This window comes from Salmo trutta, chromosome 23 (genome assembly GCF_901001165.1).
Source record: "Salmo trutta chromosome 23, fSalTru1.1, whole genome shotgun sequence".
In the NCBI taxonomy this organism is placed as follows: Eukaryota; Metazoa; Chordata; class Actinopteri; order Salmoniformes; family Salmonidae; genus Salmo; species Salmo trutta.
Genome location: NC_042979.1, coordinates 26670833 through 26689093, shown reverse-complemented (window position 1 = coordinate 26689093; position 18261 = coordinate 26670833). Strand labels below are relative to the sequence as shown.

Genomic DNA, 18261 nt, shown 5'->3' with positions numbered 1-18261 from the left:
GGGAATGAGGCTAGTAGTGGAAGCAGTTCAACTGGGGAGAATCTGCCACTCTCAACTCTAAAGAGTGTTTTGGATACTGTAGTAGTAATCCAACTTTGAACAAATAACTGTAACCGATTAATTCTTTGTGGGAAAGAAAACAACTTGAGACTGTTATCCTGTTGGGGATAGGGGGCAGTATTTGTACGGCCGGATAAAAAAACGTACCCGATTTAATCTGGTTATTACTACTGCCCAGAAACTAGAATATGCATATAATTATTGGCTTTGGATAGAAAACACCCTAAAGTTTCTAAAACTGTTTGAATGGTGTCTGTGAGTATAACAGAACTCATATGGCAGGCAAAAACCTGAGAAGATTCCTTACAGGAAGTGGCCTGTCTGACCATTTCATGGGCTTCTACATTCTCTTTATTGAAAACTGAGGATCTCTGCTGTAACGTGACACTTCCTACGGCTCCCATAGGCTCTCAGAAGGTGGCAAACCGGTGAATGATGTCTTTGCAGGCCCTGGCTGAAAAACATTAGCGCATTTGAATGGTGGTCGATCAGAGGACAATGAGACTGAGGCGCGTGCACGACGCGACACCATGTTTTTATTTTTTCGTCTTTGAACTGAAACAGGGTTTCCCGGTCGGAATATTATCACTTTTTTTTACGAGAAAAAAGCATAAAAATTGATTTTAAACAGCGGTTGACATGCTTCGAAGTACGGTAATGGAATATTTAGATTTTTTTTGTCACGAAACGCGTCGGGCGCGTCACCCTTCGTCACCCTTCGGATAGTGTCTTGAACGCACGAACAAAACAGAGGATATTTGAACATAACTATGGATTATTTTGAAGCAAACCAACATTTGTTATTGAAGTAGAAGTCCTGGGAGTGCATTCTGACGAAGAACAGCAAAGGTAATCAAATTTTTCTAATAGTAAATCGGAGTTTGGTGAGGGCCAAACTTGGTGGGGTTCAAAATAGCTAGCCGTGATGGCTGGGCTATCTACTCAAAATATTGCAAAATGTGCTTTTGCCGAAAAGCAATTTTAAAATCGGACATAGCGATTGCATAAAGGAGTTCTGTATCTATAATTCTTAAAATAATTGTTATGTTTTTTGTGAACGTTTATCGTGAGTAATTTAATAAATTCATCGGAAGTGTTCGGTGGGAATGCTAGTTCTGAACGTCACATGCTAATGTAAAAAGCTGGTTTTTGATATAAATATGAACTTGATTGAACAAAACATGCATGTATTGTATAACATAATGTCCTAGGGGTGTCATCTGATGAAGATCATCAAAGGTTAGTGCTGCATTTAGCTGTGGTTTGGGTTTATGTGACATTATATGCTAGCTTGAAAAATGGGTGTCTGATTATTTCTGGCTGGGTACTCTGCTGACATAATCTAATGTTTTGCTTTCGTTGTAAAGCCTTTTTGAAATCGGACAGTGTGGTTAGATTAACGAGAGTCTTGTCTTTAAAATGGTGTAAAATAGTCATATGTTTGAGAAATTGAAGTAATAGCATTTCTAAGGTATTTTAATAATGCGCCACGGGATTCCACTGGCTGTTGAGTAGGTGGGACGATTTCGTCCCACATACCCTAGAGAGGTTAAAATGCATTATACGACTTGTCATAAGCAAATTATTATGAAAATCGGTGTATACTGTGAGTTGAAACATGCAGGCCTTACCTCAGCGACAGGCACTCCCTCTGGTGGACGGCAGTGCAGCACAATCATGCCTTTAATGGGCACCTCCCTCCCCTGGGGGTCCTGCTCAAAGTTCTTCCTCAGGTCTGGGAGAGGGGAGGGACAAACGGAGACAGGATTCAATTAATCAGAGTTTCTGGGATTAAATCAAACAGCACTCTCTTTTAGGCAATAGAATTCATTTTATGTTTCTTTGACTCCAAATAAATATATATTTCCATCCACTTACTTCCTCTCTCTTTCTCCTTCAATCAGTCACTCCCCTACTCTCTCTCTATCTCATCTACTCATCTTCCCTGACTCACTACCCCCCCTCTCTATTTCTCCTTCAATCACTCACTCCCCTACTCTCTCTCTATCTCATCTACTCATCTTCCCTGACTCATCCCCCCCCCCCCTCTTTCTCTCTCTCCCGCTCTCTCTGCTGGTGTGGTTCTGCTACTCACAGGCGATGCGTACGGTGGCCTTGCGGCTCTTGGAGGTGCCCAGGTGGCTCCAGGCCACACACAGACACCAGTAGTCCTCGGGGCCGTGGAAATCCTCCACCTGCTGACGAGACACGTTGATCATCACCTCACGGATCTTCAACCCTGCAGGGATACACAGATTATAATCCCAGATTACCATTTTATTTTATTTATTTATTTAACCTTTATTTAACTAGGCAAGTCAGTTAAGAACAAATTCTTATTTATAATGACGGCCTACACCGGCCAAACCCAGACGACGGTGTGTGCCGCCCTATGGGACTCTCAATCACGGCTGGTTGTGATACAGCCTGGATTTGAAACAGGGTGTCTGAAGTGACGCCTCAAGCACTGAGATGCAGTGCCTTAGACCGTTGCCCCACTCAGGAGCCCATCACAGATGATCATTACAGATTACATCATCCATATTATAATCCAAATTATCACTCAGATTATAAGAAATGTATAGCTAAAATGATCAAAACAGAGTGTCACACGACGTAATCATGAGATTTGGCAAGATGGAAAAGACGGGAGATTAAATATCCAGGCGATAAGAGATTATCAGTCCCAAATTGATGAAGAGGTCAACAGAGAGAGAGGAGTGTCTGTCAGATTACTCAGATTACTGTTTCATTTCCACTGTCATCAGATCAACATCTGAAGCCTGACAAATCTATATAAAGAACCTTATTATCATAATTTTGACTATCAGTTAGATAATCTACTTCAGTGAGGCAACTGGAGGACAAATGATGCAGGATGATGCCATTGAGATAGGGATCGTTATTGATCCTCTTAAACTCACTCAGTTCTGCTAATGCCTTAATCCATTTATACAAATGATCAACCCAAAGTGAGACTAAATGGTACACTTTGTATACCAAACATTAGGAACACCTACCTAATATTGAGTTCCACCCACCCCCCCTTTTGCCCTGAGAACAGCCTCAATTCGTCGGGGCATGGACTGTACAAGGTGTTAAAAGTGTTCCACAGGGATGCTGGCCCATGTTGTCTCCAATGTCACTGGCTTACTGGTGCTCTTCCATGCCGTCCCTAGGAGGAGTGCGTCACTGGATTGAGTCACTGACGTGATCTTCCTGTCTGTGTTGGCGCCCTCTCGGGTTCGTGCCGAAGAGGAGATCTTCGTGGGCTATACTCAGCCTTGTCTCAGGGTAGTAAATTGGTGGTTTGCAGATATCCCTCTAGTGGTGTGGGGGCTGTGCTTTGGCAAAGTGGGTGGGATTATATACCGCCTGGTTGGCCCTGTCCGGGAGTATCATCGGACGGGGCCACAGTCTCAGTCTCAGCCTCCAGTATCTATACTGCAATAGTTAGTGTCGGGGGGCTACGGTCAGTCTGTTATATCTGGTGTATTCTCCTGTCTTATCCGGTGTCCTGTGTGAATTTAAGTATACAGTGGCTTACGAAAGTATTCACCCCCCTTGGCATTTTTCCTATTTTGTTGCCTTACAACCTGGAATTAAAAATGACTTTTTGGGGGGGTTGTATCATTTGATTTACACAACATGCCTACAACTTTGAAGATGCAAAATATTTTCTATTGTGAAACAAACAAGAAATAAGACAAAACAACTGAAAACTTGAGCGTGCATAACTATTCCCCCCCCCCAAAAGTCAGTACTTTGTAGAGCCACCTTTTGCAGCAATTATAGCTGCAAGTCTCTTGGGGTATGTCTCTATAAGCTTGGCACATCTAGCCACTGGGATTTTTGCCCATTCTTCAAGGCAAAACTGCTCCAGCTCCTTCAAGTTGGATGGGTTCCGCTGGTGTACAGCAATCTTTAAGTCATACCATAGATTCTCAATTGGACTGAGGTCTGGGCTTTGACTAGACCATTCCAAGACATTTAACCTGTTGTGGTATAGGATGCAGTATTTTCACGGCCGGATAAAAAACGTACCCGATTTAATCTGGTTACTACTCCTGCCCAGAAACTAAAATATGCATATAATTAGTAGATTTGGATAGAAAACACTCAAAAGTTTCTAGAACTGTTTGAATGGTGTCTGTGAGTATAACATAACTCATATGGCAGGCCAAAACCTGAGAAGATTCCATACAGGAAGTGCCCTGTCTGACAATTTGTTGTCCTTCTGTTGCATCTCTATCGAAAATACAGCATCTGTGACACTTTCTAAGGCTTCCATTGGCTCTCTAAAGCCGCCAGAAAGTGGAATGGGGTGTCTGCTGTCTCTGGGCAAAGTACAGCAGCTCTGTTTGTGAGTGGTCAGCCTGGGGACAGTGAGACTGAGATGCGTGTTCACGAGACTTCTCCATTTTTTTATTTTAGCCTTTGAATGAATACAACGTTGCCCAGTTGGAATATTATCGCTATTTTACCAGAAAAGTAGCATAAAAATTGATTTTAAACAGCGTTTGACATGCTTCTAAGTACCGTAATGGAATATTTTGAAATGTTTTGTCACGGAATGCGCTCGCGCGTCACAGTTTGAATAGTTACCTGAACGCATGAACAAAACGGCGGTATTTGGATATAACTATGGATAATTTGGAACCAAAACAACATTTGTTGTTGGAGAAGTCCTGGGAGTGCATTCTGACGAAGAAAAGCAAAGGTAATCCAATTTTTCTAATAGTAATTCTGAGTTTAGGTTGTCCCAAACTTGGTGGGTGTCAAATTAGCTAGACGTGATGGCCGAGCTATGTACTCAGAATATTACAAAATGTGCTTTTGCCGAAAAGCTATTTTAAAATCGGACATAACGATTGCATAAAAGAGCTGTATCTATAATTCTTAAAATAATTGTTATGTATTCTGTCAACTTTTATCGTGAGTAATTTAGTAAATTCACCAGAGGTTTTCGGTGGGTATGCTAGTTCTGAACATCACATGCTAATGTAAAAAGCTGGTTTTTGATATAAATATGAACTTGATTGAACAAAACATGCATGTATTGTATAACATAATGTCCTAGGAGTGTCATCTGATGAAGATCATCAAAGGTTAGTGCTGCATTTAGCTGTGGTTTGGGTTTATGTGACATATATGCTTGCTTGGAAAATGGCTGTGTGATTATGTACTCTCCTAACATCATCTAATGTTTTGCTTTCACTGTAAAGCCTTTGGGAAATCGGACAACGTGGTTCGATTCAGGAGAAGTGTATCTATAAAATGGTGTAAAATAGTCCTATATTTGAGAACTTTGAATTATGACATTTTGTGGTTTTAAATTTGGCACTCTGATTTGTCACTGGCTGTTGAATAGTGTGGGATGATTTCATCCCACCTCCCCTAGAGAGGTTAAAGCACTCGAGTGTTGCTTTAGCAGTATGCTTAGGATTAGTGTCCTGCTGGAAGGTGAACCTCCGTCCCAGTCTCAAATCTCTGGAAGACTGAAACAGGTTTCCCTCAAGAATTTCCCTGTATTTAGGGCCATCCATCATTCCATCAATTCTGACCAGTTTCCCAGTCCCGGCCGATGAAAAACATCCCCACAGCATGATGCTGTCACCACCATGTTTCACTGTGGGGATGGGTTTCTCGGGGTATTGAGAGACGTTGGGTCTGCGCCAGACATAGCGTTTTCCTTGATGACCAAAAAGCTCAATTTTAGTCTCATCTGACCAGAGTACCTCCTTCTATATGTTTGAGGAGTCTCCCACATGCCTTTTGGCGAACACCAAACATGTTTGCTTATTTTTTCTTTATTCAATGTCTTTTTTCTGGACACTCTTCTGTAAAACCAAGCTCTGTTGAGTGTACGGCTTAAAATGGTCCCATGGACAGATACTCCAATCTCTGCTGTGGAGCATTGCAGCTCCTTCAGGGTTATCTTTGGTCTCTTTGTTGCCTCTCTGATTAATGCCCTCCATGCCTGGTCCGTGAGTTTTGGTGGGTGGCCTTCTCTTGGCAGGTTTGTTGTGGTACCATATTCTTTCAATTTTTAATAATGGATTTAATGGTGCTCTGTGGGATGTTCAAAGTTTCTGATATTTTTTTTTAACCCAACCCTGAACTGTACTTCTCCACAACTTTATCCGTTACCTATTTGGAGAGCTCCTTGGTCTTCATTGTGCCGCTTGCTTGGTGGTGCTCCTTGCTTAGTGGTGTTGCAGACTCTGGAGCCTTTCAGAACAGGTGTATATGTTCTGAGATCATGTGACAGATCATGTGACACTTAGATTGCACACAGGTGGACTTTATTTAACTAATTATGTGACTTCTGAAGGTAAATGGTTGCACCAGATCTTATTTAGAGGCTTCATAGCAAAGGAGGTGAATACACATGAACGCACCACTTTTCAGTTTTTTTTTGTTGAAACAAGTAATTTTTTTCATTTCACTTCACCAATTTGGACTATTTTGTGTATGTCCATTACATGAAATACAAATACAAATATATTTAAATGACAGGTTTTAATGCAACAAAATAGGAAAAACACCAAGGGGGATGAATACATTTGCAAGGCACAGTACTCCCTCTAATTCTCTCTCTCTCCCTCCCCTCCCAGAGGACCTAAGCCCTAGGACCATTGCATCAGGACTACCTGGCCTGATAAGTCCTTGCTGTCCCCAGTCCACCTGGTCGTGTTGCTACTCCAGTTTCAGCTGTTCTGCCTGCGGCTATGGAACCCTGACCACTTCACCAGACATTCTACCTTGTCCTGGACCTGCTGTTTTCGACTCTTTCTCTCTACTGCACCTGCTGTCTCGAACCCTGAATGCTCAGCTATGAAAAGCAAACTGACATTTACTCCTGAGGTGCTGACCAGTTGCACCCTCTTCAACCACTCTGATTATTATCATTTAACCCTGATGGTCATCTATGAACGTTTGAACCTCTTGGCCATGTACTGTTATAATCTCCACCCGGCACAGCCAGAAGAGGACTGGCCACCCCTCAAGCCGGGTTCCTCTCTAGGTTTCTTCCTAGGTTCCTGCCTTTCTAGGGAGTTTTTCCTAGCCACCGTGCTTCTACATCTGCATTGCTTGCTGTTTGGGGTTTTAGGCTGGGTTTCTGTATAACACTTTGTGAGATCAGCTGATGTAAAAAGGGCATTATAAATACTATCAAGTATGAAGGTAAGACCCAGATACAGACCACGTCAAATAAACAATCGTTTAATATTCCAACAGGGGCAGGCAATAGGTAGGCAGGGGTAAAAAAAACAGAGGTGGGGCAACGATAGCGGGCGGCAGGCAGGGTCAGGGTAAGGCAGAGGTCAGTAATCCAGAGGGGGGAAAAGGTACAGGTCGCAGGCTGGCTCAGGGTCAGGCAAAGTGGTCAGGCAGGCGGGCTCGGAGTCAGGACAGGCAAGGATCAAAACCAGGAGGGTGAGAAAAGAGAGACTGGAAAAAGCAGGAGCTGAGACACAAACCGCTGGTTGACATGAACAAACAAGACGAACTGGCAACAGACAAACAGAGAACACAGGTATAAATAGAGAGGGGGTAAAAATTACATACACAAAATTCCAACATAACCCTCATTCTTTTAGAACTACGTTATCCTCCTTTTTCCACAAAAAGGTGTGTTGCAATTTGTCAGCTGGATCCTGGTATTGAAAAGACTCAATCTTAGCTTGAGGTACACACACCACCTTGTTTTTATATCTGTGTGTGTATAATTCACTTCAAACCTCAATTTCTCAATGCATTTCTCAAGCTGTGATTCAATCCATAATCATGAACAGTAGGGATATGGTTGGTAATTAATTGATTTATTTTTTGTACTGAATTCAACTTACAGGAACATAAAAGGCTTACTGTCCAACAGCAACAGTCTGTAGGCCTACACAAAACTATGTGAGACTGTATTGGACCATTAATGCGTAATAAGGAAGCTCTGCTGGTTATCTTAGAAAGCACAGTCTTCAAAGCTATTTCAGGGCAGCTCTCCAAAGGGGAAAGCAGCTCCGTCTATGATATCTCTATTCTCCCTGCCTGCTATATAAGCCCAATTTCACAGACGGTTCCAAACCGGCCCATCATGGGGTATGAACAGTCAATTATGCAGACATTCTGGTGGTGGTGTGTTCTCTCCTCGGTGTGTGTGTGTATGTGTATGTGTGTGAGTGTGTGTCTGCACACGTGTGTTCTCGGCTCAAAGAGTCCTCTCTGCGGGCCGTTCCCAGCATGCATTGCACAGCAGACAGACAGGACCACAATGTGGATCAGGACAAAATGGAAACCAATAATGTGATGTGATTTGAAGGGTGTCTGTCTGAAACCAGACTGACAACCATGCACAGTCAGTTGAAGGTCATACCTGTTTTTTGATAGAGATGTGTTTGGAGAGATATTAACTGAGACAAATAAACAGAAATATGGAAGTCATAAGAGAGGGGTCCACAGCTCTGGTCCAGCGAGGGCTGCAATCCTGCAGATACATTTTTCTGACACTGATTTCTACCTGTTAAACTATGTGTGTCCACAATACAGCCATTCAAAAGTACCAGGGAGAGACAAAAACCAACAGGACTGTGGAACTTAAGGGCCTGAGTTGTGCACCGCTATCAGCACCGCTATCATAAATTAAGCAGAATAACCTGATATGGATAGGGGGCAGTATTTTCACAGCCAGATGAAAAAACGTACCCGATTTGGATAGAAAACACTCTGAAGTTTCTAAAACTGTTTGAATGGTGTCTGTGAGTATAACAGAACTCATATGGCAGGCAAAAATCTGAGAAAATTCAAAGCAGGAAGTGGAAAGTCTGAGATTTTATAGTTCTTCTTTTGATTCTCTATCGAAACTACAGTATCTGTGCTGTTACGTTGCACTTTCTAAGGCTTTCATTGGCTGTCTAAAGCCTTCAGAAAGTGGATTGAGCCTTCTCCTATCTCTAGGCAGAGTATAGGAGCTCAGTTACTGAGTGGTTTGCCTGAGGACAAAGAGATTGGATATGCACGTTCCCGCGAGCACGCTGTTTTTTCTTTTCCTCCTTGAATGAATACACTATTGTCCGGTTGGAATATTATCGCAATTTTACGTTAAAAATACCATAAAAATAGATTTTAAACAGCGTTTGACATGCTTCTAAGTACGGTAATGGAACATTTGGACTTTTTGTGTCTCAAAATGCACTCGCGCGTTACCCTTTGGATAGTGACCTGAACGCACGTGATGGCAAGCTATATACTTAGAATATTGAAAAATGTGCTTTCTCCGAAAAGCAATTTTAAAATCTGACACAGCGATTGCATAAAGGAGTTCTGTATCTATAATTCTTAAAATAATTGTTATGTATTTTGTCAACGTTTATGATGAGTATTTTTGTAAATTCCACGGAGGTTTTTGGTGGGAATACATTTTCTGAACATCACGCGCCAATGTACAAAGCTGTTTTTGGATATAAATATGAACTTGATTGAACAAAACATACATGTATTGTATAACAGAATGTCCTAGGGGTGTCATCTGATGAAGATCATCAAAGGTTAGTGCTTCATTTAGCTGTGTTTTGGGTTTTATTGATATATATGATTGCTTGGAAAATGGCTGTGTGGTTATTTTGGTCTATGTACTCTCCTAACATAATCTAATGTTTGCTTTCGCTGTAAAGCCTTTTTGAAATCGGACAACGTGGTTGGATTCAGGAGAGGTTTATCCTTCAAATGGTGTAAAATAGTCGTATGTTTGAAAAATTGAAATTATTGGATTTTTGAGGTTTTTGTATTTCGCGCCATGCGATCCCATTGGCTGTTGGCTAGGGGTTCCGCTGGCGGAAGGGGGTTCCGCTAGCGGAACGCCTAGATGTAAGAGGATAACCTAGGGGAAGATCACCAGAAAAATTACTGTTTTCAAGTAATTGATCAACATGCAAATGGTAGATCATTTCTTATAGAGACTTTTACATTTTAGTCATTTAGCAGACGCTCTTATCCAGAGCGACTTACAGCAGTGAATGCATACATTTCATACATTTTTTCTCCATACTGGTCCCCCGTGGGAATCAAACCCAGAACCCTGGCTTTGCAAATACCATGCTCTACCAACTGAGCCACACGGGACCTTTTCAAGTGCTCTTGGCATCCGTTAGTCTTGTCACACTCGTACAAGATCAGAGATTCCAGTTTGAGCCCCCTCTTGGGTCCATACCAGACCGGTGCCTGTCTGTCTAAAAGCTTCATATGGATGCCAGTGATCATGTAATCACTGGTTTAAGTGCTTTCTGACAAGCGACTTAGTTTATTGATTTTGATTAAAGTTTAAATACAATAAGACCATTAAAGGGGGGATTTGATTCAGAAATCTTTCAAATCAAAATGACTCCCTCTCCATTGGGGGAAGTGCTTAATCTCTAATCACGATGAAGACCGCAATGTACAGTCATGGCCAAAGGTTTTGAGAATGACACAAATATTAATTTTCACTAAGTCTGCTGCCTCAGTTTGTATGATGGCAATTTGAATATACTCCAGAATGTTAATAAGAGTGATCAGATGAATTGCAATTAAAGTCCCTCTTTGCCATGCAAATGAACTGAATCCCCCAAAAACATTTCCACTGCACTTCAGCCCTGCCACAAAAGGACCAGCTGACATCATGTCAGTGATTCTCTCGTTAACATAGGTGTGAGTGTTGAAGAGGACAAGGCTGGAGATCACTCTGTCATGCTGATTGAGTTTGAATAACAGACTGGAAGCTTCAAAAGGAGGGTGGTGCTTGGAATCATTGTTCTTCTTCTGTCAACCATGGTTACCTGCAAGGAAACCCGTGCCGTTATCATTGCTTTGCACAAAAAGGGCTTCACAGGCAAGGATATTGCTGCCAGTAAGATTGCACCTAAATCAACCATTTATCGGATCATCAAGAACTTCAAGGAGAGCGGTTCAATTGTTGTGAAGAAGGCTTCAGGGCGCCCAAGAAAGTCCAGCAAGTGCCAGGACCGTCTCCTAAAATTGATTCAGCTGCGGGATCGGGGCACCACCAGTACAGAGCTTGCTCAGGAATGGCAGCAGGCAGGTGTGAGTGCATCTGCACGCAAAGTGAGGCGAAGACTTTTGGAGGATGGCCTGGTGTCAAGAAGGGCAGCAAAGAAGCCACTTCTCTCCAGGAAAAACATCAGGGACAGACTGATATGCTGCAAAAGGTACAGGGATTGGACTGCTGAGGACTGGGGTAAAGTAATTTTCTCTGATGAATCCCCTTTCCGATTGTTTGGGGCATCCGGAAAAAAGCTTGTCCGGAGAAGACAAGGTGAGCACTACCATCAGTCCTGTGTCATGCCAACAGTAAAGCATCCTGAGACCATTCATGTGTGGGGTTGCTTCTCAGCCAAGGGAGTGGGCTCACTCACAATTTTGCCTAAGAACACAGCCATGAATAAAGAATGGTACCAACACATCCTCCGAGAGCAACTTCTCCCAACCATCCAGGAACAGTTTGGTGACGAACAATGCCTTTTCCACCATGATTGAGCACCTTTCCATAAGGTAAAAGTGATAACTATGTGACTCGGAGAACAAAACATCGATATTTTGGGTCCATGGCCAGGAAACCCCCCCCAGACCTTAATCCCATTGAGAACTTGTGGTCAATCCTCAAGAGGCGGGTGGACAGACAAAAACACACAAATTCTGACAAACTCCAAGCATTGATTAGGCAAGAATGGGCTGCCATCAGTCAGGATGTAGCCCAGAAGTTAATTGACAGCATGCCAGGGCGGATTGCAGAGATCTTGAAAAAGAAGGGTCAACACTGCAAATGTTGACTCTTTGCATCAACTTCATGTAATTGTCAATAAAAGCCTTTGACATTTATGAAATGCTTGTAATTATACTTCAGTATTCCATAGTAACATCTGACAAAAATATCTAAAGACACAGAGGCAGCAGACTTTGTGAAAATTAATATTTGTGTCATTCTCAAATCTTTTTGCCACGACTGTAAGATGTTTTAGAACTGCATGTGAACGCTGACTAGGCCAGAAGACTATGTGGTTAGCCGCTCTGTTTTAGTCAAATTTCTCTACTTAAGTTTTAGGTTGCATTACAAATTGCAACCTATTCCCTATATATTGCATGATTTTTTAACAGGGGTCCATAGGGCTATAAAGGGAATAGGGTTCCATTTTTGGTTGCAGATTTGTGACCCTTTTCAGGAAACTAGGTGTATGCTGCATGTCACTACTTCACAGGTGCAGCATTTGAATATAAACATTTATTTTTTATCAAAATACGTTTTTTGGCAGAAATGCCTTCTGGAACATGTGAACTTTCATGTGCCTTAATAACAGACCTGTATTTCATCCATAATTACGAATACAATTGTTAAATTACGAGTCCAGTTGGTTTAGCGACAGAAAAAGCAAGGTACATTCCTGCTACCCATGATTGGCTGAGAAAATGGATTGGCTGGACATCCTGGGAGATGAGTTTGGATTGGCCTGCCATGTAGCATTCTTCTGTCTATAAAGTGAGCTGTTCAGTATGTGTTGACAGTCATTTCTACCACGCCGTTTTGGAAAGATATAACGTTAGCCATCGAGAACTACAAAAGTTTGGCTACTTTTCTCAACAACATTGATGCCCTGAAGTTAGCAGGCACTATCGACAGATCAGTTGGAAAAAGTGATGGCTATTTTCTGCACACGCCACGGTCAGTGTGAACCGGCATGACTTGACACAACGCTGGCCTAACAAGATGTAGCTACAACCAAAACAACCAAAGTTAAATGATGCCAGTCTGCCGTGAAGTGTTCATCCATGTACATAGGTAAGAGTCTAGCTAGATTTTCAGATATAAGTTTCTAATTTTGACAGAAAGTCGTTTTTAGTGCAAGTTAGTTGGCAAACATTAGCTTGCTGGTTCACTAACTAACATTACTTGTATGATCTGTGTAGTAATATTATTAGAATCAGAAATCCGTTTGCATTGCTAGTTATAGCCTAATGTTAGCTAGCTAACATTGAACCTAGTTTGTTAACTTTAGTATGAATCTGCAGGTAGCTAAAGCTATGAAAATGTTTGTATGTGTAACGTAAACTCACTCACTTTTGTACATCACCTTGGTCCGTACAATTTAACTTATTTTAGCGCCCCAAAAACGTAATACTTCCAGATCAACTGTAATGTCAATGCCATTGTAAAACACAATTTCTCCTATTTCCAACAGAAACAATGACATGAGCACCACGCTGCCCGTTTCTGCATGATTCAAGAAGGCAATGAGCTCCGTCGGGTCTTTTCAAAAATGGCGGGTGGGGAAGCGAAACTAATGCGTGATAGTGAGAAGGAGAGATGTCATGTGGGAAAACTGCTTTTTTTCACTTGATCTGTCCAACTTATCACCTTATCACCTCTAAAATGTAAATAAAACACTATAAAGAGTTTATATAATGTGTCATTACATACCTATTTGAAGGTTTGTGTCGAATTTGAATCGGGTTTTTATGTACGGTGCTAAAGTGATCGTCAGAAGTAAACATTGTCTTTTGAGAGTCATGATCGCTTGCAGTGACGACGCAAAAAATAACTAGGTATCCCCCCTTACACCCCGTCACTGTCCATTTCTTGTTTTTAAACGATGAGAGAAGTGCTACATCTGGTGGAGAGAGATTGTAAGACAGAAATAGTTGCTTTACGCGTGCTGTACGTTACGGCATGACACATCACGATGTAACGGAGGGTCAGTTTTTTCTACTTTTCTCCAATACTATAGAGCCGTTACCATGTCGATCAACGCTTGAATGGAAACGTAGTTCACACCCCAGATTTTGGTGTCAACACAGTCGCTACAGTCCCATCAGTTTTCTTTGCAGCCTCGTTTCAATGTCGCGGTTGCGCACATTTGTACGGAACGGGGTGAGTTTACGTTAGTAGTATGAGCTGGGATTATGCCAGTTAATTGTTTAGCTAGCTAGCTACCTAGCTAGCTACATGTCTAACCAAAAGACTCCACTTTGGGCGGGATTATTTCATGACCCATCAAATTAGCCAGGTGTGTCCGGGGGTGATTACGGCCTTCTATTGTATTTCATGAACATGTGTACATGTCTAGAAAATAGTGGCCCATCCACTTAGCTAGATGTGGCCGGGGGGTGGTTATTGCATTTCCTTCACATGACCCATCAATTTAGACAAGTGTGTCGGGTAAACGTTATCTAATAATGATAAAATATTTGTATCTGGACACTTTCTGTTTTTGATATTACTACTACACACGTAACCACTTCACTGTACCATTTGTGACCAACTGGCTCAAATCGGTCTTATGTAGCAACATTTTAAATTGTGTTTTTTTTATATTGGATTAAAGTAGAGACTCAGAACTAGAAAATGGTATATCATACACTACAGTTGAGGAACAATGGGAAAATAATTCTGCTTTGAAAGTTGATATACTTGTAAACTCACTTTTGAGAAAATGGCCTTGAATGTTTTGGTACTACTACTGGAGAGCCCTTCTTTGTCTACACCCATTCACCATCGTTCACACCCTTTTAAGCTTTAGCCCCACCCATCTCTTTTAGGGTTGATCCAAGTGTTCTGTACTAACAACAGCAGTCAAGCACCTAAGCTAACTTGCTAGCTACTTACAGACACAAATGAGAGAACAGCTCACTGAACATTACTCGCCCTAGCAGAGCTGGTTAGGCTGTTATGTTATCCAGAGCGTTGGTGAATGCAGCTGTGCTGTCAGATTGTCAGTTTGTAAATTCAGAGCGTTTTGTTCTCGGAGTGCTTAGAGCGCACACTGGACACTCTGGCCGATGAGTAGGGTTGATCCGAATGTTCTGACCTCACAACGGCAGTCAAGCACCCAAGCTAACTGGCTAACATTGGCTAGCTTAATAGCTACTTCCAAACACAAATGAGAGAACACCCCACTCTGACCATTTTACTTGCCCTAGCAGAGCTGGTTTGGCTGTTTTCATGTTATCCAGATCATTGGTGACTAACTGTGCTGCTGGCAACAATTTAATTGTGCTTTTTTGCCAACGTTTAATGACACTGGCCATATTCAATGGGTGTTGAGCGTTCGTAAATTAATCAGTTATTCTGCGCTCTGACACACTCAGACGAGAGTGCTCTGAAATTGGTGTAGATGGCCAGACTGAATTTACGAATGCACCCGAAATGGTTACTTGCATAGTTAAGTATTTTGTTAAGACATGTAGCTAGCTACCTAGGTAAACAATTAACCATAATCCCAACTCATGACGTTACTACCCTGCATGAATCTGCAGGAAGCTAACCAACCAGGTTCAATGTCAGCTAGCTAACATTAGGCAATAGCTAGCCAAGCAAATGGCTCTGAGATACAAATAATAGGATCATACACGTAACGATAGCTAGCGAGCCAGCCAGCTAACGTTAGCTCGCTAACAGTACACTTTAACTTCAAATGAAATCACTTTCTGTCAAAATTAGAAACGTGTAATATCTGAAAATTTAGCTAGCTTGACTATCTTATCCGTATACATCATTCATGGTCTCCTGTCGGATGCCATGGTTGCCCTTAGTTTGAAGATGTAATCTGGAGACAGGTGTTTTCTCCATCTATTTAGCAATCATACTCGAATTCCACTGATTTCAAAAAGTGGAGAGCAACATTTATGCAGTATTACTACACGATACATAAAAAGAAATGCAGCGTTAGACAGGATTACCCATACATACTGACCAGCTCAAATAGACAGAAGCGTGCTATATGGCAGACCAATCCAAACTCATCTCTTGGCATGTCCAGCCCACTCATTATCTCAGCCAATCATGGCTAGCGGGAAGGTTGCTGTCTCTTTCTGTGGCTAAACCAACTAGGCTCGTAATTTAACAATTTTATTCATATTTACAGATGGCATACAAGTTTGTTATTAAGGTACATGAAAGTTCACATGTTCGAGAAGGCATTTCTGTCCAAAAACGCATTTTGATAAATAAAAAAAGTTCACGTTCCAACGGCTCTCGTGTGAAGTAGTGACCCGCGACATCAAATCAAATCAAATTTTATTGGTCACATACGTGTTTAGCAGATGTTATTGCGGGTGTAGCGATTTAATTGTGCTTCTAAACTCAGCAAAAAAATAAATGTCCTCTCAATGTCAACTACGTTTATTTTCAGCAAACTTAACATGTGTAAATATTTGTAATAACATAAGATTCAACAACTGAGACATAAACTGAACAAGTTCCACAGACATGTGACTAACAGAAATGGAATAATGTGTCCCTGAACAAAGGGGGGGTCAAAATCAAAAGTAACAGTCAGTATCTGGTGTGGCCACCAGCTGAATTAAGTACTGCAGTGCATCTCCTCCTCGTGGACTGCACCAGATTTGCCAGTTCTTGCTGTGAGATGTTACCCCACTCTTCCACCAAGGCACCTGCAAGTTCCCGGACATTTCTGTGGGGAATAGCCCTAGCCCTCACCATCCGATCCAACAGGTCCCAGATGTGCTCAATGGGTTTGAGATCCGGGCTCTTCGCTGGCCATGGCAGAACACTGACATTCCTGTCTTGCAGGATATCACACACTGAACGAGCAGTATGGCTGGTGGCATTGTCATGCTGGAGGGTCATGTCAGGAGGAGCCTGCAGGAAGGGTACCACATGAGGGAGGAGGATGTCTTCCCTGTAACGCACAGCGCTGAGATTGCCTGCAATGACAGCAAGCTCAGTCTGATGATGCTGTGACACACCTCCTCAGACCATGACGGACCCTCCACCTCGAAATCGATCCCACTCCAGAGTACAGGACTTGGTGTAACGCTCATTCCTTCGACGGTGTAACGCTCAATTCCACAGGTGCATGTTTAATTGATGTTTATTGTTCATTAATTGTTTATGGTTCATTGAGCAAGCATGGGAAACAGTGTTTAAACCCTTTACAATGAAGATCTGTGATGTTATTTGGATTTTTTCAAATTATCTTTGAAAGACAGGGTGCTGAAAAAGGGACGCTTATTTTTTTGGTGAGTTTAGCTCCGACAGTGTAGTACTATCTAACAAGTAATATCTCACAATTTCACAACATATTCCCAATACACACAAATCTAAGTGAGGAATGTTATTAAAAATATATACATATATGGACAAGCGATGTGAGAGCGGCATGGACTAAGATACAGCAGAATAATATAGAATACAGTGTATACATATGAGATGAGTAATGCAAGATGTGTAAACATTAAAGTGACTAAGATACAGTAGAATATTATAGAATACAGTTTCCATATGAGATGCGTAATGCAAGATATGTAAACATTATCAAAGTGACTAGTGTTCCATTTCTTAAAGTGGCCAGTGATTTCTAGTCTGTGTCTATAGGCAGCAGCCTCTAATGTGCTAGTGATGGCTGTTTAACAGTCTGATGGCCTTGAGATAGAAGCTGTATTTCAGTCTTTCAGGTCCCAGCTTTGATGCACCTGTACTGACCTCGCCTTCTGGATGATAGCGGGATGAACAGGCAGTGGCTCAGGTGGTTGATGTACTTAATGATCTGTTTGGCCTTCCTGTGACATCTTTTTGGCTTTCCTGTGACATGTAGGTGTCCTGTAGGGCAGGTAGTTTGTCCCCGGTAATGCGTTGGGCAGACCGCACCAACCTCTGGAGAGCCTTGAGTTTGCGGGCGGAGCAGTTGCCATACCAGGCGGTGATACAGTCCAAGAGGATGCACTCAATTGTGCATCTGTAAAAGTTTGTGAGGGTTTTAGGTTGAAGATGCTCTGTTGCGCCTTCTTCACCACACTGTCTGTCTGGGTTGTCCATTTCAATTGGTCAGTGATGTGTACGCCAAGGAACTTGAAGCTTTCTACCTTCCCCTACTGCAGTACCGTTGATGTGGATAGGGGGGTATGCCTAGTTTCCCCAAACGGGTCACATTTACACCTTCTGTATCCGGTGCATGTGACAAATAAACGTAGATTTTATTTGATATAGCTTGTGTTAACCACATGGCCTCACATGTGAGTCGTTAGAGATGGGTGGGGCTAAAGCTTAAGAGGGTGTGAACGATGCTGAATGCGTGTAGACAAAGAAGAGCTCTCAAAAGTGGGGTTACAAGTTTATCGACTTTCAAAGCAGAATTACTTTCCCATTGTTCCTCAGCATCAGTGTACGATATACAATTTTCTAGATCTGAGTCTCTA

At 42.1% G+C, this 18261-nt stretch overlaps 1 protein-coding gene across 2 annotated transcripts in view; it reads right to left on the bottom strand.

Annotated features, from left to right (window-relative positions):
- Positions 1-18261, bottom strand: part of LOC115159677 (netrin receptor UNC5D-like) — a 314803-nt gene that overhangs the window by 55855 nt on the left and 240687 nt on the right. For both annotated transcript variants that reach the window (XM_029709631.1, XM_029709632.1), the window contains exons 3-4: positions 2156-2299; positions 1692-1795 (exon numbers count right to left, since the gene is read on the bottom strand). In XM_029709631.1, coding sequence (XP_029565491.1) covers positions 1692-1795; positions 2156-2299 — 248 coding nt within the window. The remainder of the gene's footprint in view (positions 1-1691; positions 1796-2155; positions 2300-18261) is intronic.